This window comes from Sorex fumeus, unplaced genomic scaffold, assembly GCF_029834395.1.
Source record: "Sorex fumeus unplaced genomic scaffold, SorFum_2.1 ptg000130l, whole genome shotgun sequence".
NCBI classification, from domain to species: domain Eukaryota; kingdom Metazoa; phylum Chordata; class Mammalia; order Eulipotyphla; family Soricidae; genus Sorex; species Sorex fumeus.
Window position 1 is genome coordinate 1073555 of NW_026606187.1, and position 27505 is coordinate 1101059.

A 27505-nucleotide genomic window follows, 5' to 3' on the forward strand; every position below is an offset into this window, starting at 1 on the left:
TAAATGCTTGTTGAACCTGTTCCTTGCTGTGTGTGGAGGCCGGTCACTCTCTGGGCGTGGCAGCCCCCCTCTTGGCCCCCCACACTGTATACTGGTGAAGCCCGGTGGCAGGAAGGGTGTGGGATGGGGGGACAAGGGCAGCTGGACAGAGCCTGGCTGTCAGTGTGTCTGGAATTCCAGAGAGGAGCATGGCAGGGGTGAGGCAGTGAGGACTGAGATAGGCCCTCAGACCAGGCTCTCAGCTAGGAAGGGGGGAAATTGCCCCCAACTCCAGGGGGGCCTTTACTGTGTCTTGGACCACCTACATATCAGGTCCTGGGGCGTAGATCCCGGGTGGGGGGCAGAGTCCCGCTACAAAGCGAGGGGGCTGGGGTCACGAGATGGGCCTGATTGGTTGGTCGCAGAGCTAGTAAGTGTCAGAGGGGGGTTGGAACAAGAAACCATTGCCCCGTGAGGCCTCAGCCCTTCCCAGAACATCTGGGGGCTTTCCCCCAAGTAGAGCATGTTTTCACTCTCATAAATCCATCATCCATCAGTCACCCCCATCTACCTGTCTACTGTCCTTCCACCCACCCACCCATCCTTCTGTCACTCTACCCATCTATCCATTCCTCATCCATCTGTCCATTATCCATCCGTTCCTCATCTATCCACCCATCAGCCCATCTCTCCATGAACCCATCTGTTCATTCCTCATCCACCAACCCACCCATCCACCCATCCATTCATCCATCACCCATTAGTCCATCCCCTCCTAGCCATCCTCTATCCACCCACCCACCTGTCCATCCATCATCTTCACCTGGTATCTGTCCCTTTGTGTCTCATCTTTTCTTACCAACTACTCAACCAAGTTCCCATCTTTCCCACTGTGCCGTCCTGTGTGCCAAGCTGTGTGTGTGTGTGTGTGTCCTGCTGAGGTCTGCTGAGCTGCCCAGAGAGGGTGTCTGCCACCCTGCAGACAAGCCTGGCGCTTGGTTAACTGTGCGGGGCCTGACATTCACTGGGTGAGGCGAGATTGGTGCAATGAATGGGGCTGGTGGTGACTGGGGGAATGACCTTTCAGACAAGACATGAAGGTTGAATGGACATGTGGCAGGTGAGTGTGTACAGGAAGTTGGGAACATGACAGGAACTTCAAAACAGCCCAGAAGACAGGGATGGAGAGAGGGGTGGGGACATGGACACTGGGGCCCAGGATGCTTCGCTGTGGCCGGGGCAGTTGGGAGGTTCCAGCGGGGCAGGAAGTGGCCAGTGGGTTGTTCCAGGAACGCCTGGGAGGTACTTGTGTGTGCTGAGGAAGGGCCCCCCGGGCGGCGAGCTTCAAGCTGTGCTCTGGGAATGGTTCCCTCTTCATTCCCTCTTCAGCCTGGAGTGCTCGGAGAGAAGGGTGGGCCCTATCAGCGGGAAAGCGAGGTGGGCCTTGCACACTTGTAGGGAAAGATGGCAAGTGTGTGTGTGTGTCTTTGGTTGTGTGTGTGTGTGTGTGTGTGTGCTGGTGCAGCCACACAGCCACACAGAAGGGACTAGTAGCTTTGCCATCTGGGAGGGAAGTGGGGATGGTTACATGGCCAGTGGATATGAGTTCAGGTGCCAGGGGGACACTCTGCTGGCACGTGTCTGTCCATCTACCCACCCACCCACCTGTCCACACATCCATCCATCCACCCATCCACTCATACACCTGTCCACACATCCATCTATCTGTCAACCTGTCCACTCAGCCATACAACTCATCCATTCACCCATCCATCCACCCAGCCGCCCATCCATCCATCCATCCATCCATCCATCCATCCATCCATCCATCCACCCACTCATGGATGAACTGGGTGGGTAATTCATTTTCATTCACAGAAAGTGTTTCAGACCTACTGTGGGGTGGAGTGGAGACGCTGCAGGGCGCAGGGACGGGGCCTTGAACGTAGGACAGGGGTCTCAGCTGGAGCTGCTTACGGGTCTGTGCAGGGACCGCCAGCCAGGGCCCCAGGAGTCCCCCAGGCCCTTCTGAAGGGGGCATTCGGCCCACTGAGGCCCAGGAGACCTGGGTAAAAATGTTCATCTATTTTAGTAGTCGTGTTTTATGTCCATGTGTGTTAGAAAAAAAATATGTATCACGGCACCTGGCCGGCCCGGTCGCAGAGTCGTCGTTTAGGATGAAACCACAATAAGCATTTAAGTAAAAAAGCGAGTCAGCTTAAAGACAAGATGCAATAAATACTCGTGCAAGTGGTCTGAGGCTGGTGGCTGACCGCGCGCCCCCGCGCCGCCCCCCCCCGCCCCCCCCGCGAGCGCATCCCCCCTCCTCCCCCCCGCCCCGGTCTCCCTCGGGTAATGGAAATGTCCGCGTGATTCATGGGCACCCCCCACCCTGCCAGGACTGCGACGGGAGAGCTGGGTCTGGGGGCGGGGGGGGGGGGGACGAGGACACGGGCCAGGATGGACGTCAGGGATCAGACCACAGCGGGCAAAAGCAGGCGGGGGAGGGGGTGGGGGCTCTGTGGGGCAGGGAGAGCCACGCCTCACACCAGGTCCTGCCCATCCCCCTCCCCCACACCTTCTCCATCCACACCCTCCAGGGGTAGGGATGAGTCCTGCCGCCCGCCCCCCCCAAGTCCCTCCCGCCTGACAGGCAGTGCCGGGACACAGTGGGACGCCCGCCCCCAGCCCCCTCCAGCCCCCCAAGCTGTTACCCCGGAACTGTCGGTCCTTCCTCACACAGGCCTGTGCCCCCCCAAGCTGGGCTTGGAAATGAATCTGGGGAGCAGAGGACGACTAAGCAGCGCCCGTCACCCCCACCCTCGAGTCTCCCCTCCCCCGCCCCCGGGCCCCCTCTCTGTCCAGACCCAGAACGGACCCACTTGATGGTTCCACTCGGGCTCCAGTTCTGCCCCCAGGCCCCGAGGACAGGAGGAGCCAGAGCCGTCCAGGGCCACGTCTACTGCAGCTGGCCGGGTGAGTCTTGGCTGCCCCAGGCCCCCCGCCCCCCAGCAGCTCACTGCCGCCTCCTCCAAGCAGCCCTCCTGCCGCCCCCCCCCCCCCCCCAGCCCAGCAGCCCCACTGCCGCCGCCTCCAAGCAGCCCTCCTGCCTCACCACACCTGAGTGTGTACGCCAGAGACTGGCTGGGAACGAGCATGGGGAGTGGGCAGGGAGACCGCGGGGTGAGGCAGAGCAGGGGAGGGGCTGGTGAGAGCTCCCTGGGCCTGCACCCGGCACCCCTGCAGGCCAGGGCTGGGGGAACAGACGGGGACCCTCCCCACTGACTGTGTGCCTGGCACTGTCCTGGTCCTCCCGTGCCTGTGTCCATCTGCTGATGCCGCTGCCTACCCCAGGCCTGACCCCACCCCAGTTTCCCCCGGGAGAGAGAACCCCACAGCTGGCAGCACCCCTGGAGCTTGTGAATTCCCGAATGCCCGGGAATCGGTCCAGGCTGCAGGGGCGACCGGGAGATGGGTCCGGGCGTGTGCGTTGGCCTGACGCCCCTGAGCCACACTGGGGCCCTGCTCCTGTGTGTGTGTGTGTGTGTGTGTGTGTGTGTGTGTAGGGGCTCGGCGGCCCCCTCCTCCTCTCACCCTCCCTGCCCCCCCCCCAGGCTCTGGGACTGTTATGAGACTCCCCTCTCAGTGCTCCTCACTTCCCCACTTTCTGCCCAGCCTCTGGCCATCAACCCCTCCCCCCGTCTCCCCCTGAGGCTCAACGTTGCTGGGGTGGGAGGGCGCCCCGACTCTGCAGCCGACAGGACTCCTGGCCTTGCTGGCTGCCCATCTGGGCCCTGGCAGGGGGTGGTCAGTATGCTGGGGGGAGGGGAATGGGGCAGGGGGCTCGGGGCTGCTCCCAGGCCCTGGGGGCGGGGGTGGGGGCAAGCCAGGCTCCCCTCTCCCTGGCCCCGTTTTGATTGTCTGTTCTGGGGTCTCACCTCCCGTGCTGGGCGCTGCTCTGGGCTGGATGCTCAGGGCTCAGGGTTGCTCCCAGCTGGGACCGTGGGGGACCCTGCGGAGTTAAACCCCGGGGGCTTGCACCCAGCTTCCTGCCGAGCTGACACACCCCCTGGCCCTGCCTCAGCTTCCGGGACCCCTGGAAACCTGTGACCTCCCGAGGAACAGGGCGGCCCGCATACCCCCACCCCTGTCCCCCTCCTCTCCCGCCCCTCCCCCTCTCTCACAGCCTCTGCCCTGACCCCCAACCCCCAGGCCTTCACACGACCTGCTTCTGAGGGTCCCACCTCACGCTTCCGAGGTGAAGAGCCACTCCTGGTCACCACTGCCCCCCCCCCCCCAGCCCCACTGCCCCACCCTGCCTCTGAGAAGCCCCTCCCCTAAATACAGCTCTGGGCCCCCCTGGAGCACCACCCCCAGCCTGAAGCCACCACGTCTGGGGGGCTGGGGCATGACCCCCACACCGAGATGTTCCCGAGGGGCCCACACAGCGCAGGGCCCAGCGCCCAGGACTCTTGGACCGTGGCCCAACGAGGCCCCTTGCTGGCCTGGCGCCATCCTGGCCCTGAGCCCCCGGTGCCCCCTGGGGTGTCACCTCCCCGTGGGAAGCCGGTAGGAGCAGGGGGTGCCTGCAGGGCTCGCTGTCACTCCTGGGCTGACCCACACCAACACCCCCCTCCGCCTTCGTGCCCTCGGGGTCCACCGTGTCCAGAACCACAGGGGGGGCGGCCAGAAGCCAGGAAAGTGACATCCCGGGGGTCACGCCCAGCTTCAGCTCAGGATTCGTGGCTGGCCACGCTGTGTATCCTGGAGAAGTTGTTCAACCTCTCTGAGCCCGTTTTCCTGATGGGTGAAAGGAGGTGGATGATGGGCCCCCTGCCCAGGACTGTGCTGTGGAGCTGGTGGGTCCTGCCAGCAGGGGGGTAGGGGAGGGGGGCCCAGGAACCCGGCCAGCCCACACAGGGGTCCCATGCTCCGCTTTGGGACGCAGATAGGAGTCCCAGACCCCCAACCCAGAGTTTCCGACTTATTTTCTTAAAACATCTTTTATTGATTTTGAGAGAAAAAAAATAGAAACTTTATGAGTCAATGACCGTTGGCCCCTGTGGCCCCGAGCTGCCTAGGACACTCACAAACATCAGCGTGATCCGGGTACCAGTCTGGGGCACCAGCCGGAGGGTGGAGGGGACACACCTCCGGGCACCTCTGCCAGTGACCCCGCAGCTCTGGGCCTCGCACCCCCACGGGGAGGGGCTCAGGCTCCCTGGGGGGCGGGCCGAGTGGGCGCAGAGAGGGCCGGAGGTTTTCCTTTCTGGGAGAAACCGTTTCCCTGCTGCCCCGAGAGCCCGGCCCTGGGAAGAGGCCGAGTCTGCTCTGGGGGCCGGGGGCAGGCGGCCAGAGCAGGCGGGCTTCGGGCCAGCATGGCGGATTAATATTGGGAACGAGAAATCATCCACCACGGGGAAACCAATTTGGTCCCTGATCTGAGCTTGTTCCACGGATGGAAACAGACGCGCTCGGGGCTCCCCCGGCTGGGGCAGCAGGCGCGGCTCTGAGGGGCCGGCGCAGCAGGGATGCAGTGGGGGCGGGCAGCGGGAATCCCATGCGTGGCTGGGGGTCCTGGGCCCTGCTGGTGCTCTGAGGGCTCCCTTAGTGGGACGCTCCCCTTCTGCCTGCCCCGCACGCCCGGCTCCCCGCAGCCTGGACAGCGCCGGAGCTGGGTGGACAGGTGGGTCGGTCCTGCTGGCGCCCGGGTGCCCTCTGGAGCCAAGAACTGCCTGTTGGCCCAGCCTCAGCCTGGTCCTGGCCCCGGGCTGGACCACCCAGGGGCCTTGGGACAGGCCTGGGGGACGCCCTCGGCTCCCTGCAGTGGCCCCGGACACTGGGAGGGTGGGGGTGCCCATCCGGCCCCCCGCCCCATGCCGCCTCCATGCCCGTGGGTCCCGGGACTCCCGGCCCTCCCCATGCCACCTCCTGCTCTGGAGTGCCAGCTGGGGAGGGAGGGGCAGTGCCAAGGCAGGGCCTGGGAGAGGCAGGGCCGGGGACCCTGCGGCCAGGTCAGCACCGCCACCGTCGGCTGTCCTCGCTGATGCAGGTCTTGGGGCGCAGGGCTGTGGGGGGAGGAGCAGAGGATGGAGCTGGACACACACGAGCTGGACTGCTGGGCCTGCGCCCTGGCTCCCAGCTCTGCACCCCCCCTTCCCAGCTCACACCTCCACACCCCTGCTCCGCCCCCCCCCCCCCCGCCTCTGTCAGGCTAGAGCACCTCCCGCAGAGCCCCACCCCGCAGCCCCTTCTCCCGGATGCCCCCGCGGGGCTGCAGTGGTTGACCCCAGGTGCCCCTGCCAGGGCCTGGGTCAGTGGGGTGTGAGGGCCAGGCCAGCGGGTGGTGTCCGGCAGTACTGACCGGGATCAGCGCCGGGCCGCGGCTTCCTGCGTGCGTTGCTGATGAGCTGGTTCTCGTTCGTCAGCTGCACATCCTGGTCCTCCGTCTGGTCACTACAGAGGGGATGGACGGACGGGTCCTCAGCCGGGTGCGCGGCTGCCACAGCTCTAGTCGGGGCCAAGGGCCCGGCCCCTGCCCCGTGCCCTACCTGATGGCCGTGTGTCTCTCCTGGTGGCAGATGTCCGTGTCCGCAGTGAACAGGATGGTGTGGTACGGCACGGTGGGCTCACACGTGGGCAGGATGCCCCCTACCAGGTGGCCCACCATGGCCAGGACCCCATTGTACACCAGCAGGTCGTCCACCAGGAGCTGGGCCGACAGGGGGTCCACATGAGCCCCTTGCCTGGCGGCCACCGTAACACACAAACAGGGAGCGGCCCACCCGGGTCCCCCCCTCCCTGGTGCCCCACAGAGGAGTGGGGGGTGGCGGCCGGGGTGGGCTCCCACAGTCAGACGGGCTCACCCCAAACTCTTTCACCCCTCGCTGGGGAGTCTTGGCGTAGTTCCACAGCTTGATCATTGACACGGTGGTGGGCAGGTCAAAAATCACGTACACACGGTTCACCTGCAAGGAGGACGGCTGAGACCCCGTGGGCTGGGGCACCCACCGCCCACCCCAGGCCCACAAGTCCCGGGCCTGCGCCCCGACACCAGGTCTCCCCCTCCCGCCCCACCCCTCCTGCTGTCCAGGGCAGGGGGTGGGGTTCAGCCTCGGGACCTCCCGGGAATGCCCAAGGCTCAGCTGAGACACAGGCTGCCCCATCCGGCGCCTGCTGAGGGGATGGTGGGGGCTAAAGGCGCCTTGCAGACCCCAGCCCCCTGCCCCCCCAGCCCCGCCCCAGCAGCCCCCCGTCCCTTCTGGTCACCCACCAGGCCGGGCAGGATGGGCGCCAGCCACATGTGCCTGCCGTCGCTGGTGTCGTTCACCTGGTCCACGAGCTTGTCAGGCGTCCGCACGTCCCCGCACACCCCGTCCAGGGCGTTCACGCTGTCGGGGAAGGCGGCGATGTCTGCCGAGTCTAAGCGCCATAACCAGAGCTGGGCACCCACCTCGAGGCACACGGGGACAGCGTGGGGTAGGGGGCAGGAGAGCACAGGGGGAGCACACAGGGGGCCGGGGAGCACAGGATGCTGGGACACTGCCGGGTGTCCCCGAGGGTGGGCACTTGATGGGCAGTGCCCGCTGGCGTGGCCCAGCTGCAGTGCTGGCTCAGGTCCGTCCCCCACACCCCCCGGCCCTCCCCCCACCGGAAAGGATACTGTTCTCTGAGAGGGGGATCCTCACGCCCCGCTCGTCATAGAGCTCCAGGCCCGTGAGCCCGATGTAGTAGGGGTCCCCCCAGCTGGTCAGGAGCTGGAACTGGAAAATGACTGACAGGCTGTGAAGGAAAAGCTCCTGGCGCGCTGCAGGGCGGGTGGAGCTGCCGCGGAGGGAGGGACGGGGCTCTTCCCCTCCCTAACAAGGCTGAGGCCGTCAAAGTACACCTGACACCTCACTCCCCTCTGCATGTGTGCGCACGTGCGTAGACATGTGGGCAGGTGTGCGTATGTGTGTGTCTCTGCGCACGCGTGTGCACATGCACGTGTGTGCTTGTGTGAACGTGTGTGCCTCTGTGTGCATGTGGATGTCTACATGTACAATGTGTGTATGCATGTATGTTGCCTAGGCATGTGTGTATGTGCACGTGTTCATGTGTGTATGCATGCGTGCGTGTATGCAGTATGTGCTTGTATGTGCACACACATTTGTATGTGCATGCAAGAGTACATGTGTGTACAAACTGTGCGTGTGTGTACATGTGCGCATGAGTGTATGTGCGTGTGTGTGTTTTAAGAATTCAAAACCTGTCCCCAATGCCTCCGCTTCCCCCCCTGCTGGCCTTGGGGCTGTGCAGCCTCCCAGATGGGATGCCCCGCCCACCCCGCCTCAGCCCTGCCCCAGCCGCTTCCTCTCAGCACTCCCAGCGGTCAGCAGCCTGCGGCCCAGGCTCCCCTCACCCGACCCTTCCCAGCGGTGTGGCCCTAGGGGTCTCAGCTCTCTGCTGTGAGTTGGGAGGGGGCTGCGGCTGTGCCCCCACGGTGGAGGGGCCAGAGACCGACAGTTCTCCCCTTCAGCCCTCCTTGTGACCTGGTCAGAGCTGCCCCTTATCCCGGCTTCTCCGCCTGTCCCCCCGCCACGCTGACTCCTGGAGGTCCTGGAACGACCCAGCAGCCCCCGGCCAGCAGCCAGGGCCAGGCCTGCCTCGGTCAGAAGGGCCGGGAGGTGTGGACAGACAGACAGGCAGACAGACAAGGATACAGCCACAGGGCATCAGCGGTGCCTCGTAGTCCATGCTCGCCCGCTCCGTGCTCTCGGCCTCCAGCCTGGAAACAGAAGGGCAGCCCGGGACGCTGAGGCCAGCCGGACCCAGGCTCCACGGGAAGGCTGTGCGGGACTCTGGCCTTTCTGGGGGGGGGGCAGGACACCTCCCACCTTGTTCCCATGCATCGCTGGGATCCCTCCTCCACCAAACAGCCCTTCCAGGCAGGCACCTCAGCCCACCTCCTGACGGTGGAACTGGGCACAGAGACACGCAGTCACCTGCTGGGGGGCACAGAGTGACCTGCCGCGGCCCTGGGATGTGACCTCAGAGGCTCCAGGGCAGAGCCCGGCCTCGCAACCACCCACCAGCCAGGCCCTGCATGAACGAGATGCTTCCGGACGCAGAACGGGACAAACGCAGGGGATAGATGGGGGGGGGGGGGGGGTTGGAGGGGGATGGCTGAGGGAATGGCTGGGGGCATGGATGAGGGGCGGATGGGGGAGGGAGAGGTGGGGTTGCGGGGGTGGGGGCGGGCCACTCTAGCAGGGTGGTCGGGGGACGCACAGGTGCTCAGGTGGAGCCGAGCAGGGTCTGAGCGGGCACAGGGCAGCAGGGCCGGGGCTGGGGAGACGCTGGGCCGTGGGGAGCCCTGGAGGCTTTCTCTATGGGCTCTGCGGGGCCACCCCTGCAGGGTGGGGAGAACGTGCTCCCGAGTCCTCCCCGGGGCCCAGCAGCCTTAGGAGCAGCAGGTGGTCCTGGGGACCCGCCTGAAGGGCCCGAAGGGCGCGGCTGCAGCAGCCAAACTCATTCAGTCTCAAGAACTTGGCCTCTGGCGTTCGGCCTCGGGGGCTTAGGAGAGTGAACTGCAGCTGCGTTTACAGATTCCTGCAGACGAAGGCTGCGGTGGAGCCAGGCGAGGAGTCCCAGGGAGTCCGTGCAATCATTTCTGGCACTTTCTGACTTCGAACCGCAGAGACCAGCGAGGGAAGGCTCTCTAGAACCAGCCGGCTGGCGGGGCCTCTGCTCCCGGTGGGACACGCAGCCTGGCATTCAACAGCCCTTTGCCCGGCCCCGGCAGCGGCAGCGTGAGGGGGGCCCACACGTCCCAGCCCTGCGAGGCTGAGCTCCAGGACGGCTCCTGCCTGGTCCCCGTCACCCCTGCTGGGCGCGGCGCCCTCACCTCTGCGTGGGCCGGGCCGGCAGCCGGGCCTGGAGGTAGTCGACGAAGAGGATTTCCTGAGCAAAGTCGAAGTGGCAGTTGCCGGGCCCCTTCCGGATGAGGAAGCCCTCCGGGGGGGACACGCTCAGCGCGTCCAGGGAGACGTGCACGATTTTGGCCTGGCGGATGGGAGGGTGCACAGGCCTGAGGACGCAGTCCACGGCCGCTGACCGGGCTGGGGCCAAGGGTGGCCGCCACTTCCCACGGGGCCTCCCCGAGTCCCTGGCCTTGAGCTGGTCTGCCCTCCTCAGGCGCCCCTGCTGATGCCCGACTGGGGGGCCGCTTCTCAGCGGCACCCCTCCTCTGTGCCCGGGGACAAGGAGGCAGGCCCTGGCCACAGTGGACACACACAGAACAGGCCAGCCAGCTCCTGTAGCCCCGGGTGGGAGGGCAGGGTGGCCCGGGGCTGGACTCAGGGGCTCTGACACTGCCCCCGCCCCCACAGGACTGACCATTGTCTGAGTCACTCAACCTCTCTAGGCCTTAGTTTTCCAATCTTTGAAATGGGCTCAGCGAGCAGCTGAGGGGAGATTTGGCGAGGACAGAAGGTGCCACGTGCACACGTGGCAGGGCTGACCCCTGCAGCTCCTCCCGGAGCTCTCCCCAGCCCTAGGCTCTGAATGGCCCCACCTTCTCCAGGGGCCTTTCCAGCACCCTCCGTCCATCCCCTGAGGCGACATATGTCTGTGACTCGTGGGGCTTGGTGCTTGCTGTGTGCTATGTGGGCCATGGTGCTGGGGAGGGCGGGTGCGTGGCATGTGGCAGAGCATGGGAGCCCGGACAGGAAGCTCACGGGGCCCGACTGTGTGACGCCGAGCGTCAGAGGCAGTTACTGTCCTCTTCACTGCACAGACACAGAAACGGAGGCACAGAGAGGGCAAGCCGCCTGGCCAGGGTCACACAGCAGGGCCAGGCAGGTGGAGGCTCCCAGGCCAGGCGTGGAGCCAGCCCTCATCACTGTGTGCAGAGGGAGGGGACGCGTGTCTGTTCACAGTGACACCAGCCAACAGAACAGGAAACGGGGCCTCTCTGTCGTTCCTTCCCACGCGCCACAGGGCCAGGTCCTAGGGATCCCGCCCCCACCCCAACTTCCCACGCCCAGTGGGAGGCGATCCTGCACCCAACTGTAAATCTGGGACCTGGGGGGCACCGCCTCTCCCTCCCAGGGACGGAGGTTCCAAGAAAGAACGGCGGGTGCCAGTGCGCCCCCGCCCTGGCCTGGCCCTAGGCTGCGTCCTGGACATGGGACAGTGAGTGCCCACGGGACTGGGGTCCCCGGGGAGAGGCCCCGAGTCCGCCCGGGCTCCTCATCTGGGGCGACCGTCTGCAGGGAGACGAGCGGCCCCCTCCCCACAGCTCCATGTGGAAGGTTCTGGAGGATTTATGCCCCTCTCCGGCAGCCACGCCGGCCATTCATCAAGGCACCCTTCCCCTGACAGTGGCCGGCGCGTGCCCCGTCCCCTCTTACCCCGCGGTAGGTGTCCTCGGGAGATTTATTGTAGTTCCAGAAGCGCAGGCCCGCGATGCTCTGGGCCCTGTCGAAGCGGATGGTGAGCACGTGGTCCCGCCCCGGCGAGAAGGGGATCAGCCACATGTGCTCGTCCTCCGTGGTGATGTTGGCACCATCAATGAGCCTGCAGGCAGGGTGGGGGAGGGGAGCGTGAGAGCGGGTGGCTGGGGGACGGGGGACGGGACCCCGGCTCAGGGGCTGCGCGCCTCCCCCTCCACTGCCTGGCAAGAGCCCCTCGATCCAGACACAAAGGGAGAGCAAGGGGAATCAGAGAACGGGGTGGGGGCTGGGGTTCAGGCCTCTGGGCACCACAAAGACACAAACACTCCCCGCTGGCCAGGGCACCTCCAAAGGCTTAAGGGGGAGTGGGGGAGGGGCTGGAGCAATAGCACAGCGGGCAGGGCCTTTGCCTTGCTGGGGCTGACCCGGCTTCAATCCCCGGCATCCCATAGGGTCTCCGGAGCACCGCCAGGAGTCATTTCTGAGTGCAGGGTCAGGAGGAACCCCTGAGCATCACTGGGTGTGACCCAAAAAGAAAAAAAAAAAGAAGAAAGTGAGTCGGGGGAGGGATGGAGATGACATTTTTAGGGTCCTTTAACTCAAAGATCCCGTTTCTGGATTTTTTCCTCCCCACTGTCCTAATGAAAATGTATTCAACACATTCTTAGATGCTCTGCAAGGCCGCATTCTCCTCACGGGACCCAACACGAAACAAGACGGCCTGGGTGGCCTCAGGAGGACAGAGGGGGTCTGGCCCCGAGGCAAAAGGGATGCTCAGGGATGGGGGGGAGGGCGGTCTGGGAGAAGGCAGGAGGAGAGACCCTGGCAAGCGTCTGTCTGCACACAGGAAGCCGGTCAGTGTCTGGGAACGCTTGAGAATTCTCTCTTCTGGCTGCTGTCAGGCCGGGGACTAAAGGAGGTCCCAGGCACGTGGGGAGCTGCACCCTGGCCCTGAGGCCAGGCGGCCTGAGCACTGGGCAGCGTCCCCCTTTCCTGGCTGGGGAGGGGAGGGGGAGCTGCACAGACCTGGGGGTGCGGGACGAGGCCTCTGCAGAGTGGTCTGGCCAGAGCGCAGTGTCTGGGGACCCCCCGCCCTTCCTCCGCATTGGGGCAAAGGCCGCCGCACCCTGTGTTCTGAACAGAGCCCACGTGTGCCCCTCACCCCCGCCTGGTGTGGCTGCCCCTGCTGGGGGCTGCAGGCTGACCTCAAAGCAGCCTGGGAGGGTCCCGAAGACCCCAGAATGCCTGGGGCACAGCCCAGACCCTGCCCTCGGGGCTCCCCCCTCCCCCCTCGCCCCAGCCCCCCACTCCTGACTCCTAATGACCAGGAGGCTGGCGCGGGGGAGAAACATTCTCTCATGGAAAAAATCGATTTGATTTTTTTTCCGTTTCCGTGGAAAAGTTGGGGACTGGGGGTGAATCTTCTCATCTCCGTGCGCCCGCGGGGGGAGCGTTTTCCCTCCTCGCAGAGGCTCTTGCTCATCTGATGGATGGCACAGCTCACGGCGGGCTGGGATAGAAACGCGGGGGAAACTCGGCAATTTAACACTGGGGTGTTTGTGGAATTAAGCTGACGGAGGGCGATATGAGAGAACCTTCTATTTCTTCTAAAAGCAATTACTGCTCTGTCCTAGAACAGCGTCCGCCCCAGGTTTGCGAGACAGAGTCACTGCGATGTTTACAGCTGACCGCGAGTTTCCAAGTGACACGTTCCAGTTCCACCCCCAGAAAAGCATAGCCACAGCGATAGTGGGCACCCCAAGTGGTCAGTGAGCTCCAGAGTGGTCAGTGTGCTCCAGACTGGTCAGTGAGCACCCGAGTGGTCAGGAGCGTCAGAGCAGTCAGTGAGCACCCAAGTGGTCAGTGAGCGTCAGGGTGGTCAGTGAGCTCCGGAGTGTTCAGTGAGCACCCAAGTGGTCAGTGAGTGCCAGAGTGGTCAGTGTGCTCCAGACTGGTCAGTGAGCACCCTAGTGGTCAGGAGCGCCAGAGCAGACAGTGAGCACCCAAGTGGTCAGTAAGCGTCAGGGTGGTCAGTGAGCTCCGAAGTGTTCAGTGAGCACCCAAGTGGTCAGTGAGTGCCAGAGTGGTCAGTGTGCTCCAGACTGGTCAGTGAGCACCCGAGTGGTCAGGAGCGTCAGAGCAGTCAGTGAGCACCCAAGTGGTCAGTGAGTGCCAGAGTGGTCAGTGAGCATCCGAGTAGTCAGTGAGCACCTGAGTGGTCAGTGAGCATCAGGGTGGTCAGTGAGCTCCGGAGTGATCAGTGAGCACCAGAGTGGTCAGTGAGGACACAGGTGGTCAGTGAGCTCCGGAGTGGTCAGTGAGCTCCAGAGTGGTCAGTGAGCTTGAGTGGTCAGTGAGCTCTGGAGTGGTCAGTGAGCACCCAAGTGGTCAGTGAACATCAGGGTGTTCAGTGAGCTTCAGAGTGGTCAGTGAGCAACAGAGTGGTCAGTGAGTGCTAGAACGGTCAGTGAGCTCCAGAGCGGTCAGTGAGCCTTTGAGTGGTCAGTGAGCACCCAAGTGGTCAGTGAGCGCCAGAGTGGTCAGTGAGCTCCGGAGTGGTCAGTGAGCGCCAGAGTGGTCAGTGAGCACCCGAGTGGTCAGTGAGCGCCAGAGTGGTCAGTGAGCACCCGAGTGGTCAGTAAGCTCCGGAGTGGTCAGTGAGCGCCAGAGTGGTCAGTGAGCTCCGGAGTGGTCAGTGAGCACCCGAATGGTCAGTGAGCATCAGGGTGTTCAGTGAGTTTCAGAGTGGTCAGTGAGCAACAGAGTGGTCAGTGAGCTCCAGAGTGGTCAGTGAGCACCAGAGTGGTCAGTGAGCTCCGGAGTGGTCAGTGAGTGCCAGAGTGGTCAGTGAGCACCCGAGTGGTCAGTGAGCAACAGAGTGGTCAGTGAGTGTTAGAATGGTCAGTGAGCTCCAGAGTGGCCAGTGAGCGTTCGAGTGGTCAGTGAGCTCCGGAATAGTCCGGTCACGGTCTGTGCACTGTTTCTAGAGCCCGAATCAGCTTCCTGGGGAAATGGCTGATGCCACATATGGGACCAGAAACATACAAAATAGCTGAGTCACCTGCAGGGCCAGGAAGTGGAAAAACGGTCAGCAGGTGCCTTGAGACAGATGCAGGAGTGGGCTGGGGCGAGGGGCCAGCGGTCAGGTGTGTGTCTGTATGCACAGGGACCCCATCCCCTTGTGATGCTACAGGGCCCCTCAGTGTCACTGGGTGGGCCCTGGTGTCCCTCCAGGTGAGCAGTGCCCAGGCCCTGGGCTTCTTGGCATGCTTGGCCACGTTCACTGGCCCCTGGGTCCCCTGAACTGGGCCCCACACACTGGGCTCAGGGACACTCACTTGTCCAACGTCCGGGAGTCGTCGCTGTACTCCGGGAGGTCATTCAAGTCTCTGGGGGAGGCGGAGATCTGGTGCGGGCCGATGGGCAGAGCCTGGCCCTCCCTGCCCACCACCTCCAGGCCCGTGAGCCCCAGGTAGTGCAGGTCCCCCCAGGAGGCCGTGAAGTTCAGCTGGAGGCCTGCAGGGAAGAGGTGGCTGAGCCCAGGAGAGGGCGGGGCGGGCGCTGACCGTCCCTCCCGTGACCCAGCTCTGGCCTGCGGGTGGTCTGCCGCGGTCCCCTGCCTTCCTCCAGCCCTGTGATGGCCTCTCCACACGAGCCTCCTGGCATCCGGCTGCTCTCTCGCCGCCCTCCTGCCCAGTGCTCCGCTCTACCCCAGCACTGCCCTGGCTGGCCCCAGCTCCTTGCTCCCTGCCCAGTGCTCCTGCCTCCACCCCAGCGCTGACCCCTGGCTGGCCCCTGCTCCTCGCTCCTTGCGAAGCGCCCGAGAAAACGTCCACATTCATTTGCTTGTTTTCCTGGCTCCTGCCTGAGGCTGAGGGACCCCGTGGCTCCATTAGCTGTGCTGACTCAGAGCCCAGAAAGAAGACCCCGAGGTCACCACGCACGGAGTCAGGTGACGGAGGCACCTGGCCCTGGGACAAAAGGGCAGTGACCACAGTGACCTCTCTGAACTCTAGGAGACAGGTAACAAGCACACAGCACAAAGGTCTCCTGAGGCAGGAGAGACGCGCAGAAAGTGACCACAGGAAGTGAGTGCAGGAAGTGACCAGAGGGGCAGATACCCACGGCCTTCCTCCTGGAGGCATTTCTGAAATCTGACCCGTGATGGGCTGGGCAGAACCATGACGGTCTGGGTTCTGGTTGTCGTCCCTCTCTGTATGGGAAGACGGGGGTGGGGGGTATGAAAACTGGGGTGACAGGACCCCAACGTGTACTCTATCTGGAGACTGGTGGTGGCTGGGGCAGTGCTGATGGCCTGGCCAAGGGTGGGGGTGGGGAGGACGGGGCGACAGACTCAGGTTTTTTTGGGGGGGGGGGGCCCTGCCAGGGAGGAAGTGAGAGCAGGAGGAAATTTTCTTTTTCTTTTTTTGCTTTTTGGGTCACCCGCAGCAATGCTCGGGGGGTTCCTCCTGGCTCTGCACTCAGGAATTCCTCCTGGCGGTGCTTGGGGGACCATACAGGATGCTGGGGATTGAACCTGGATCAGCCCTGTGGAAGGCAAATGCCTTACCCACTGTGCTATCGCTCCAGCCCTGCAGGGGAAGTTTTGACCTGAGGGACTGAGTGAATGTGGTCTGGTTCTGCGGGGGGCGGGGTGGAGGTGGAGGAGGAAGGGGTGAGGCAAGCGAGGGACAGACACCAGCACCCCCACCCCAGGAAACAAGGGCCGGCCCTGACCCGCCCGGGTGGCCATGGTCTCTCTGTGCGTCCAACCAAGCGCCCCGAGAGTCCACCGAGGCAGCCCAGAACCGCTGCCGTGCGCGGCCTCCCCCGCCCTCGGGAGTATCAATTAGTGTTTATATAAATGGAAATTAATTTCCTTATTTTTCTCCCATGTTTCAAACTCTCTCGGCTCCTTTCCTATTCATCACTGCTGCTATTTGCAAAACTTCCAAAATTAGTGTCATCTGCAAATTAGCAAGCGACATCCAGCCCCTTTCCAAACACGAATCGGGCGGGCCGTATTTCCCCAGCCTGGCACATTTCCCCACTCGGAGCCACCGGGCTGGGGTGTGGCATGATTGAAGCTAAAGGTGCATGAGTGTGTGAGTGTGTGTGTGGGACACACACACACACACACACACACACACACACACACACACACACACACAATATCACTTTCCTCCTGGAAGAAAAACTTCCGGGCTGGCCACGGGCTGTGCTCCTGCAGGCACCATCGTGGTTCCCGTCAAGAGGGCGTGGACGAGCAGTGGCTCTGGGGCAGGTCAGGTGAGTGGACCCTGGTGTGTCTGGCCGGCCAGCCAGCCTCCTGGTTACAGAGCCCTGTCCTTCTCTCTTGGGGTTGGGGCGACACTGTCCCCGTTTCCCGCCCCCCTTGGGAACCCAGGGGTGGGTTTCCGGGTGGAGTGAGTTGGCTGAGGAGACCAGGTCCCGGGGATGAGGCGACCTCATGGGCCTGGCGCGGGCAGACAGAGGTGAGCCCCGAGCCAAGTGCCCCCGTGTGTCTGCGAGTGGAGGAGGCGAGAGAGGCACCGGGGCAGAGACAGGCAGACACGAGGCCTGGTGACCTCATCTGCACCCCTGGGCTCAGCTGCTCCGGAAACGAGCATCCCCACGGCCTCATGAATCAGTTTCTTTTTCTGCTTTAACTCAGTGGAATGAAGTTTCCGTTGTGCACCAGCCCCTCGCCGCCCCCCGCCCCCAGGCCCGACCAGCGCAGAGGAGCCCACGCAGGACAGAGCCCGCCCGCCAGGCTCACACATGCTCTCAGCCCCTCAGCTGAGCGGGGTGCACAGTACGGGCCCCGGGGTCACACCGGCTGTGTCTGTGGGCCGAGGTCGGTCCCGCCAGCTCACTGGGCCTTGTGTCATCTGGTGGGGAGGCCCCGCAGGGACAGACGGACAGTCCTGGCCAGCTCCCCCCCTCGGAGGCAGCCCTAGGTCTTTCCTGCACACAAGCCCTGGGGATCAGGACCCCCAAGGACCCCAGGACGCAGGAGCGGGCGGGCCAAGTGCATGAGGGCGTGGGGAGACGGGGCCGAGGCTGTGGGGTAGCAGGTGACAAGCACAGCGCTGACCAACACTGACCAGCGCAGCAGCTGGGTCATGCCGAGTTTTTGGTATTAGAAAATAGGGTGGTGGGAGTTGAACCCAGGGTTCTGCTACGAATCCTGAAGATGGGGTCACAGAGGCACCCCACGAGGCCGGGAGCACGGAGAGGGGTCCTCCTCCTCTTCCTCCTCCCCCTCCTCTTCCTCCTCCTGCTGCTCAGCAGTCGCCACGGAAGTGAAGGCCCAGCGTGGGGCTGACTGAGGCCGGGCACCTGCTGGACCCTCAGCCCCTGCTTGGACAATTTCAGCCCTGGTGGGGGTCAGCGCTAACACATGAGCCTGCATGTAAAACGCAGATGCGCCCATGTGTGTGTGTGTGTGTGGGGGGGGTGTATATGTGCGTGTGGTGTATGTGTGTGTATGTGTGTGTTATGTGGTGTGTGCATGGTCTATGTGTGTGTTTGTGTATGTGTGAATAAGTGTGTGTGGTGTTATGTGTATGTGTGTCTGTGTGTGGTGTATATACATGTGGTGTGTGTGGTGTATATGTATGTGGTGTGCGTGTGATATGTGGTGTATGTGGTATGGGTGTGTGTGTATATAGTGTATTGTGTGTGTACGTGGTGTGTATACGGTGTATGTGGTGTGTATGTATGTGTGTGGTGTGTGTGGTGTATGTGGTGTGAGTGTATGTAGTGTGTACTGTGTGTGTGGTGTGTATATGGTATATGTGGTGTGTGTGTGCGTGTGTATGTGTATGATGTGTGTGTGGTGTGTAGTGTATGTGTATGTGGTGTGTGCGTAGGTGTGGTGTGTACTGTATGCACTGTGTGTATGCGTGCGTGTGGTGACGCAGCCCCAGGCCACAGCACACAGGGACCGTCTGCCCACAGGCTGGCTTCAGTGCAGGGCACAGCCTGTCCCCCGCCCAAGGAGCCCTGTCCCGGCCCCAGCCCCCACAGGTGCACCGGGCGCTTCCGGGGGCTACTCACAGATACCGTGGTAGATGCCTGGCTCTGGCGTGGCGGCCTCGGGGACGGGGGTGCTGGCGAGCAGCTCCAGCTCTGGGGCCTACACAGGGCGGGGGGAACCGGGAGCCGTGACTGCCCTGATCCTGGCCTTCCCGCCTGCCCGCTGGGGCAGCCCCGCACCCGATGGACAGTGTCCGAGCTCTATCTCACGGGCAGGGAGGCCGAGGCGAGAAGAAGCCTCGTGGACGGGGAGGGGGGGTCGGGGGGGGGGAAGGGGGAGGGAAAGAAGAGGAGAGGGGAGCGGGGGAGGAGGTCGAACCACATGTATAGTTCTCAGCCCGGGGGTCCGAGGGCACAGGATGGAGCCCCTAGCCCCTGGTCCAGGCGGACGCCAGCCCTCTGGGTCTCCGTGTAAACACGCTGCCAGACCTCAACCTCACGCTTCGGGGGGGACAGGGGCGGGCGGGGGAGGGTTGGGAGGAAGGAGGGAGGGGAAGGACGTGCCTGAGCTCTTCCTGAGGGGACCCTGAGATGCTCTGGGTCTGAGAGCCTCGGGACTGGAGGCAGAGGAGCCCCCGCCCTGGGGATACAACTGGCCATGGGGCAGGGTGGGGGCGGTCGGACCATGCGCTTCTCTGGCCAACACGCCTACGCCCAGTCTCCTGACCAGGCCCCCTGAGCCGCCTCCACCTCAGTATCAGGCAGAGACAGTCAGAGGGAGATAGAGACAGACAGAGACAGTCAGAGACAGAGAGATAGAGACAGAGACAGACAGAGAGAGTCAGAGACAGAATCATAGAGACAGGCAGAGGCAGAGACAGAGAGGCAGAGACAGAGCTCCATCTGCGCCTCAGCCGCCCCCATCCCCACCCCTGCCCGCGTCTCAGGCATGAGCCTTCCCGGCCTTCATCTCTCAGACTAGCCATGAGGCAGCAGGACCCCGCCCGGGGCAGACACTCCCGCGCCCGCCCGCGTCTCTGTCACAGAGATGACAGAGACGGACCGGTTCCCTCCTAGCTCTGATTAAAATCTGAATACTTTCTTCACTTTGGTTAAAAAAATAATGATGATTAGAGAATGAAATACGGCGTCCGGGGCCGGAGATGAAGGAGAAAAATGGGAGCTGTCAGAACAGCCGCACCGGCGGCTCCGGGGAATCCGTCTTCATTCCTCACAGGGCGCCCCCCACCACCCCCACCTCCCCGCCTTACCGGGTCCTCGGCGCCCAGGCCGGCCTGGGTGTAGGGCCGCTCGTCGCCCGCGCCGTCGGCCGTGCTGGGCCTCCTGGGAGCCTCCTCGCCCTGCAGCCCGCACAGGCTCTCGCCGTCCATGTCGAAGGTCTCGTCGGAGCAGAAGATGGCCTCGAGGATGTCATCGTCCGTGGTGAAGAGGATGGTGTCGCCGAAGTGCTCGGGGCCTGAGTGGGCCGCCGGGAAGGACGAAGAAGCGTCAGCTCGACCCCGAGCCCCCACCATGGGCAGCTCAGGAGCCCGAACCCCTCTGCTCCTCCCGGCTAGGACAATGCCACAGCCCCTGACGGCTGGCTTGCTCTCACAGCTGGGGCAGGGGGTGGGGGTTGTCCTGGCTCAGGGAGGAGCACCGACACGAAAGGACGGGCCCAATGGCGTGAGGGAGGTCAGGGACGTGCATGGGTGCAGGGGTCAGGCTGTTGGCGCCCCTCAGAGATCCCAGTGGGCCCTGGATGGGTGCAGAAGCCACTTGCCCAACTTTAGGGTCCCAGTGGCAGAATGAGTGAGTGCTGCAGCCCCCGCCCACCCCCCCCACCCCCGCTCCTCCCAGTCTGCTCAGGCCTCGGGTGGGCACTGGGTGAGACAGTGCCCGGGGGTGGGGGTGGGGAAGCAGAATGAGGCTGTTTGCACCCACTGGGGCTGCCGGCGCTCACCTCCTGCCAGGGTGCCCGAGGCCTTGGCGATCTCGCCCCGGAAGATGCAGCGGCCGTCAAGCAGCATCTCCACGTCGCGGACGCCGCGGAAGGAGTGGATGCGGGACTTGTTGTAGTTCCACACGCGGATCAGGGCCACCTGGCAGGGCCGCGCGAACTCCAGCGCCACCGAGTGGGCCCGGCCCGGCGTGAAGGGCGCCAGCCACACGTGCATGTCATCCTGCGTCCGGTTGACCCCGTCCACGAGGTTGGCCACCACGCGGGGGTCCCGGCCGTAGGCGGGCAGGATGTTGATGTCGGGGGGGTCGGCCCGGATGCTGGCCACGCGCACGGGCTCGCCGCGGGAACTGAAGATCTCAATGCCGTTCAGCCCCACGTAGTGCCGGTCGCCCCACGTGGACCGGATGTCGATGAGCAGGTGCTGGCCGTAGGGGAGCACGGGGATCTGGAAGTCGTCCGCGTCGGCCTCCCCAGCCTCGTCTGGGCCCAGGGGGCGGCCCTCGGGTGCGCACTCCGGCCTCCCCTCTTCCTGGGCCGGCGCCGGCGGCAGTGGTGGTGGTGCCCCGTGCCGGCCGCCCCGCTGCTGCTGCAGGAACTCGTCCAGGATGTCGCCCTGGAACTCGTCCTCGAGGGAGATGCGGCCCCGGTGGCTGCGGTCGAAGGCGCTGAGTGAGTCCCACGACTCGTGCAGCTGGTGCTCCTGCTCGCTGGGCCACAGGGCCGGGGCTCTGGCGACGTCTGCGGGGAAGCACCGAGTGGCAGTCCCGTGAGTGGTGCCCGAGGGAAGCAGGGACCCTCCGCGAGGCCCTTGGACACTCCAGATAGCACTGGGCGCGCCAACTCCACCCTCACTGTTCCCCCTTCCCCGAGGCTTCCACTCCTCACTCTGCCTCTGCTCCCCAACCGCGGTCCCCGCCTGCTGCCCCCACACCCTTCTCCTCACGGGCCCCTCTGCCCTGCTGGGTCCCAGTGCCTGGCACAAGCTGGCATGTGGAAGTGTCCAGTGTTTGTAGGATAGACGGGGGGCAGGGGTGGGGAGGGACAGTCCAGTGGGTAGGGTGTTTGCCTGGCATGTGGCCTGCCCGGGTTCGATACCTGGCACCCCATGTGGTCCCACAAGCCCAGTCAGGAGTGACCCCTGAGTGCAGAGCCAGGAGTCAGCCCTGAGCACAGCCGGGTGAGACCCAATAGAAGGACGGGAGGTTGGTTCCATTCGGAGTGGCCCTGCGCTCTGCCCGCAGGGGGTGGGGGACATCTGCCTTCCCGCCTGCTCTTTGGGCTTCCTCTGTCCTCTCCCTGCTTTGCGTCAGCCATTAGAAAGACACGGGGCTTCCCTCTCCCTTTCCACCTGCAACTGGGCGTAACTTCCAGCACAGGATTCCCGGGACTCTGCAAAGACGTCTCCACAGATGTTTCCTATGCTTGCATTTCTGCTGATTGGAATGAAGGCTGGGCCAGCTAGCAAGCATAAGAGGGGCCAACATGTGGGGAGGGGGAGGGGCTATGTTGGACAGGTCAGTCTAGGCTTCTCTGCCCCAGGGTGCAAGAACAGGTTCTGCTCTCCTGGGTGGGGGAGAGGGGCCGCCCTCAGACTTGCTTTCACAGAGCAGCATGCTTTGGGCTTGGCCGGTGGACAGGTTTCTCCTGGTCCACCTTCTCCTGGACCTCTGGGGTGGTGGGGGGGAATGTTTCATTCCGTTTGCAGGAGAACACACCGGAACCCCGGGCTGGGGACCAGGGTTTGGTCCCATCTGTCGCTGCAGCTGACTGCTGCTGTTTGGGCCTGCACTGGGGGCCTGGAGGGGGAGCGTCTGTGGACGGGGCTGTTTCAGACTGGAGACCCCAGCTCTGAGGCCGGGAGGGCCAGCTGGCCCAGAGCCCGCCTGGACTTCCAGCCCCTGCAAGTCCCTGGGCCACAGGAGGCAGGTACTGACTGCTTTGAAAACAGGAAGTGGGAAGGGGAGCTGATTGGACAAGGAATGGACACCTGACCCATATCAACCAGTCAGCGTTGGCCCTGAGAGTCTGTGCCTGCTGGGGGCGGGGCGGAAGGGGGGGGTTGGTACCCAGAATTGGGAAGTTCCTAAAGTTATTGGCTAACACCCACTTTCCAGGGGCACGAGGGAGCTGGGGCTGTGTGCTCTGGCTCATTCTTCCATCCCTGCCTTTGGGGGTGGAGAAGCTCCTCATGGGCCCTTCAGAGCACATCCTTTTACAGCTCCCACTGGGATAAGGAGTTGGTATCCGCCCCCATGTGATGTCCCCAACTGTCCCTCTCTGCAGCCAGCTCCGTGGGAGGGCTCGCAGGCCTGGCTGGGAGGGCTGGCGTGGGATTTCGAGGCCACCTTCCCTTTCATCCTGACCAGCCTAACAAAAGCGGTGAAATCTCAACAGCTTGTTTCTTAACGTGTCACAGCGCCAAGCCGTGAAATACCTGGAAAGAAACCAAAGCAAGGCAAGGTCTTTGTTTCTGCTTTGTGTATGTGTGCGAGGCCATGCCCTGCTGTGCCCAGGGCTTACTCCTGGCTCGGTGCTCAGGGATCACTCCTGGCAGGACTCCAGGGAACAGATGGGGTGCGGGGTTGGAACCCGGGCTGGCAGTGTGTAAGGCCACGCCCTGTCTGCTGTGTGCTACCCAGCCCCTAGACACGGTCTTTGGAAGTGGGTGAGTTAGGGGACACGGCAGCCCCGCCACATGGCTCCACTGGCTCGGTGGGGCTGGCTTCCAGGAGGGCCAGAAGCTGCCACCCTCGAGGATGCTGTGTGCGTCTGGAAAGGGCAGAGCCAATGCATGGAGGCTGGAGTATTCAGCAAATCCTATTCTGGACTCTGGACTCTGAGGCCCAGGGGCAGTTCCTCAAACCTCTAGGAGGACCTATGTGAGGAGAGGGTCCTGAGGGGCAGCCAGGCCTGGTGCTGGCACACCCTGCACCTAGCCACTGCCGGCAGGTAAATGGGTGGGGGTGGGGGGGGGGGAGGGTGGGGTTTTGGGGAATAAAGATGCCGAGTCAGCAGCGCAGAAGCCGCCAGGGCGGGGAAGTCAGAAGTATCTGAGAGGCCAATCTTGAGCTCTTCGGAGATGGAGAAACTGAGACACACACAAGGAAGAGAGGAGCAGAGAGAGAGAGAGAGAGAGAGAGAGAGAGAGAGAGAGAGAGAGAGAGAGAGGGGTCAGGGGAAGATGGAAAGAGGCCAGGGCTGGGGGAAGGGCACTTGCCTTGCTTACGCCCTACCCAGGGTTTGATCCCCAGCATACTGTAAGGTATACCCAAGTGCACGGCCAGGAGTAACCCCTGAACATCATGGGGTATGGCCCCAAAACAAAAAGAATATGAAAGGAGGGGCCACAGAGAGTCCCCCAAGAACCACATACCCTGAGTAAGTCCTGAGTGCCGCTGGGCATGACCAAAATAAGGAGAAAAATTAAAAGAATATGAAAACCCATCGAGAATCCCGGGCTCTTCCAACTGAAGTGTCCCAGTGAGCCATCCAGGCAGCCCCAGGCAGACAGTCTGGGAAAAGCCCCTCGACGGAGCCAACTTTGAGGAGACGGAGGGTCAGTATCCCCTGACATGGGCGCTCCCGGCTCTCCCTCTGGAGAAGCCGTGTTCTCTCTTGAACACAAACCCCATGCTTTAATCTCTCCCCCTCTCCCCCTCTCTCTCCGGCTGGCTCCATCTCTCACTCTGGCTGGCTCTCTCCCTCTCCTTCCCTCTCTCCCTTTCCTCCCTCTCCTCCTCTCTCTGTCCTCCCCCCCCCCCCCAGCTCTCTCCCTCCCTCTCTCTTCTCCCGCCCTGGCTCTCTCCCTCTCCCAGCTTCATCCCCCCTCTCTCCTGTAAATAAAACTATTTTACTTCACTCTTTCTCTCCTGGAAATGCTCCCTGAAGGGAAGGTGATGACGCTGGGAAAACGGGGCAAGGGCGGGTGCAATTCCCCACTCCGGTCTGGGTGCCCCCAATGCCCGGGGCACGTGTGCCCCCAGGACACATGTAACCCTCAGACACACGGCCCCTGGGACACACGGAAGCCCTCAGACACGTGCGCCCCAGGAAAGTAGGTGACACCTGGTTCACACGTACCCCTGGACAACTGGCTCGAGTCTCGGCATGACTAGAAATGCTGAGAGCACACCTTGACACATGAAAAATGCCTTTTCCTACCCTGGGGTCAGCGAACTACTTATTTATATGACAAGGTGGCAGCCCTCTTCCCAGACCCTCCCCATTTAGGGGACCGGGCTGGAGACAGATCCTCTGCATCTGTCAGGATGGCAGTGGGTGCTGGGGGCGCTGAGCAACCCAGGGAGAGCAGGAGCCCGAGACTAGGGCAGCCCAGGCCCTTGGTGCCCACGGGCAGAGGGGCACGGGGACCCCTGCACAGGCAGTGTGGTGGGTCTGTGGCACCGGGTGCTGAGTGCAGGCATCAGCCAGCCAGTGTGGGGCAGCGGCCCTTCCCGCTGGGCTCTGTGGGACGCAGGTGGCCCCAGGGCTGCATGTGCTGGCGTGGGAGCCGCTGAGGTCTGGAAGGTGCAAACACGTGGCCAGCCGGAGAGTTTGGATCCTAGCGGGTGGGACCCCGGCGGCTCTGCTTCCTTCCCGGCAGCCAAATCTGAGAGCAAATACCCGGAAGCCCAGCCCTTGGGACCGCCCGGCAGGGCCCTGCGAGATAATCTACTGCAAAGTTCACACGGGCGTGTCTAAAACTCACCACCTCTGCCGTCAGCACTGGGCAGCGGACACTGCACACTGGGGACCGTGGGCCTGGCTAGGCCGGCCGGAGGGCCTGAGCGGAGGTGGCAGCCACCCCACAGCCTCGTCCTCACCCCTCCTCTGGGCCAGAATCAGTGCACTGCATCCTGGTGCTCACAAGCGCAGAGAAGCATGGAGGGGGCGGGTGGCGGCTGGGGGAATGCTCTGAGCGTAGGACAAGGCCCCGGTTCAATCCCTGCGACTGCCTGTCCCCAGGGCACCTCTGGTGTGGCTCCCCAGACAGAAGGTGTGGAGTCATCAGAGATGGGGGACACCAGCCAAGGTGGGGTCACGACCTCTGGATGTCCTGACACCCGGGACTCAGGGACACATCTTGCAGGCAGGGACCTGAGCATGGTGGCCAAGTGACCCCCCTCCCAGCTCACAGCCACCTCAGGACAGCACCAGGGAGACCCGAATCTGCTGGAGAACTCCAGGCACACGGGGCTTTGCGGCTGAAAACTCCAGGTTTCTCAGGGTTGGGGTGGACGACTGCCTTCCACCTCCCCATGATTCCGGAAGCCGGGGCAGCCCCGTCCATACCCCACCGCCACTCCGCTCATCTGCCAGCCCTGTCCCAGAGACTCAAAAGGGATGAACTCGCCGCAAACATTCCTCGGACCTCCGTACCGGGCCGAACTTGAGAGGGGAGGATCTGCGCCTGCCCCAGCGAAGTCCCCGCGGCTAAGCTGCCAGCAGGCCTCACAGGAAACCCCACTGCCTGGGGACTGAGCACTGCAGAGCCGAATCTGCCGGGAACTCCAGGTACACGGTCTCTGTGCCCACCCGCTCCCGAGCACCACGTGTCCGCCTGGTCCCAGGACTGGGTGGGGGTCTCCCCGTGAGAGGAGCCTCTCACTTTACAGGGGCGGCACCTCCAGGTCCCTGAGGCCAGCAGCTTCAAGCCCATCGGCGCCCGGGGCGCCTGCTCACCTCGGCCGGCTGGCTGGTCCTGCGACAGTCTCAGGTTAGAGTCCCTCCTGGAGCCGCCCCTCCTCCCGCTGGCCGGGGGCTCCCGGGGGGACGGCTGCTGAAAGATGAGGTCGAAGTCATCGCGGCTGCCCCGGGGCGGACCCCGCTGGGCTCTCTCGCCCGGGATGGTGGCGGCGGCCCAGCTGCTGGCCCGGCCCTGCTCCGGGCCGTCAGCGTCTGACAGCCCCGTCCCAGGACCTTTCCAGTCCAGAGGCTTCTCAGGGCTCAGCCACAGGGGCCTGGGCTTCCTGCCCGGGGCGGCGGGGGCAGCCTGCAGCCAGGACGGCGTCCTGCCCTGTGATTTCGAGGCTTTCCTGCCCATGAGGGTCTCCAGCTGCTGGGTCAGAGTCGGCTCGGGGCCGGGGGTGGCGCCCTCCCCAGGCGGGGCAGGGGCGGGGGCAGGGATGGCGGCGGCCATGCTGAACTCGCCCTCAGACTTGGACACGCCGGCCTTCATGCCATCGGGGGCATCCAGCTGGTCCCTGGCGACACTTGCTGGTGCCGCCTTTCCAGCCACTGCTGCTCCAGGGGATGGCGCGCCCCTGCCAGCCTCAGCCCCCTCTGTGCCGCCCAGCTCCTGGGCGTCTTCACCATCTTCACCCAGGCCTGGCCTGGCCTGGCCTGGCCTCTTCAGGCTGACCAGGATGCTCTGCCCGGCTGGGGCCTCGCCCGCCCCCTTGTCTAACTGGCCGTCGAAGACGAGACTTTCGTTGACATAGAGTTTCACGCTCTTGGCACCGACATCGAGATCCTGAAATCACACAGTGCAGCTGAGTGAAGATGAAGAAATGGGATTGGGGGGGGGTTACCTGCCACAGAGATAGGTGTGGAGGCGGCGGGGGGGGGCAGGGGGAGGGTGGGAGAGGTGGCAGGAGCGAAACTGAGGACACTGGTGCTGGGAAATGTGCACTGGTGGAGGGATGGGTGTTGAAACATTGTATGACTGAAACCCCATGGCAACAACCTTGTAACTGTATCTCACTGTGATTCAGGGAAAAATAAAACACAAAAACACTGTCCTCACGTTGTTCATGGATTTGCTCCAGCGGGCCCAGTAACGTCTCCACTGTGAGACTTGTTACTGTTTGGCATATGGAATACCGACGGGTAGCTTGCCGGCGCTCCCAGAGGGGAGGAGGAATCGAACCCGGCTCGGCTGGTCTGGCTGCCCGCAAGGCAAATGCCCTACCGCTGTGCTATGGCTCCAGAAAGTGGGTCCCACTGCTATTTCCCAGCCGACCCCAGTACCCACTTTGCTTGCAGCTGACTTTGCTCCTGGTGTTTCCTCCCCCCCCCCCCCAACTTCCCCGCAAACTTCCCCCTGGCCGCTGCTTCCCGGGGAGGGGTGTGGCCATGCCTCTGGGCCCCCACGTTGCCCCTCGGGGCACAGGTACTGAAGGCTTCACCCCTGGGGTCTGCGAGGGGG

At 63.7% G+C, this 27505-nt stretch overlaps 1 protein-coding gene across 1 annotated transcript in view; it reads right to left on the minus strand.

Annotated features, from left to right (window-relative positions):
- Positions 1-5934: 5934 nt before the first annotated feature.
- KATNIP (katanin interacting protein) overlaps positions 5935-27505 on the minus strand; it is a 107503-nt gene continuing 85932 nt past the window's right edge. Inside the window, exons 16-29 of the mRNA XM_056138799.1 lie at positions 26041-26830; positions 20359-21096; positions 19667-19872; positions 18477-18555; positions 14753-14930; positions 11373-11538; positions 9866-10023; positions 8682-8746; positions 7643-7753; positions 7253-7392; positions 6846-6947; positions 6531-6691; positions 6344-6435; positions 5935-6047 (exon numbers count right to left, since the gene is read on the minus strand). Of these exons, the coding sequence (XP_055994774.1) occupies positions 5995-6047; positions 6344-6435; positions 6531-6691; positions 6846-6947; positions 7253-7392; positions 7643-7753; positions 8682-8746; positions 9866-10023; positions 11373-11538; positions 14753-14930; positions 18477-18555; positions 19667-19872; positions 20359-21096; positions 26041-26830 (3039 nt within the window). The 3' untranslated portion in view covers positions 5935-5994. The remainder of the gene's footprint in view (positions 6048-6343; positions 6436-6530; positions 6692-6845; positions 6948-7252; positions 7393-7642; positions 7754-8681; positions 8747-9865; positions 10024-11372; positions 11539-14752; positions 14931-18476; positions 18556-19666; positions 19873-20358; positions 21097-26040; positions 26831-27505) is intronic.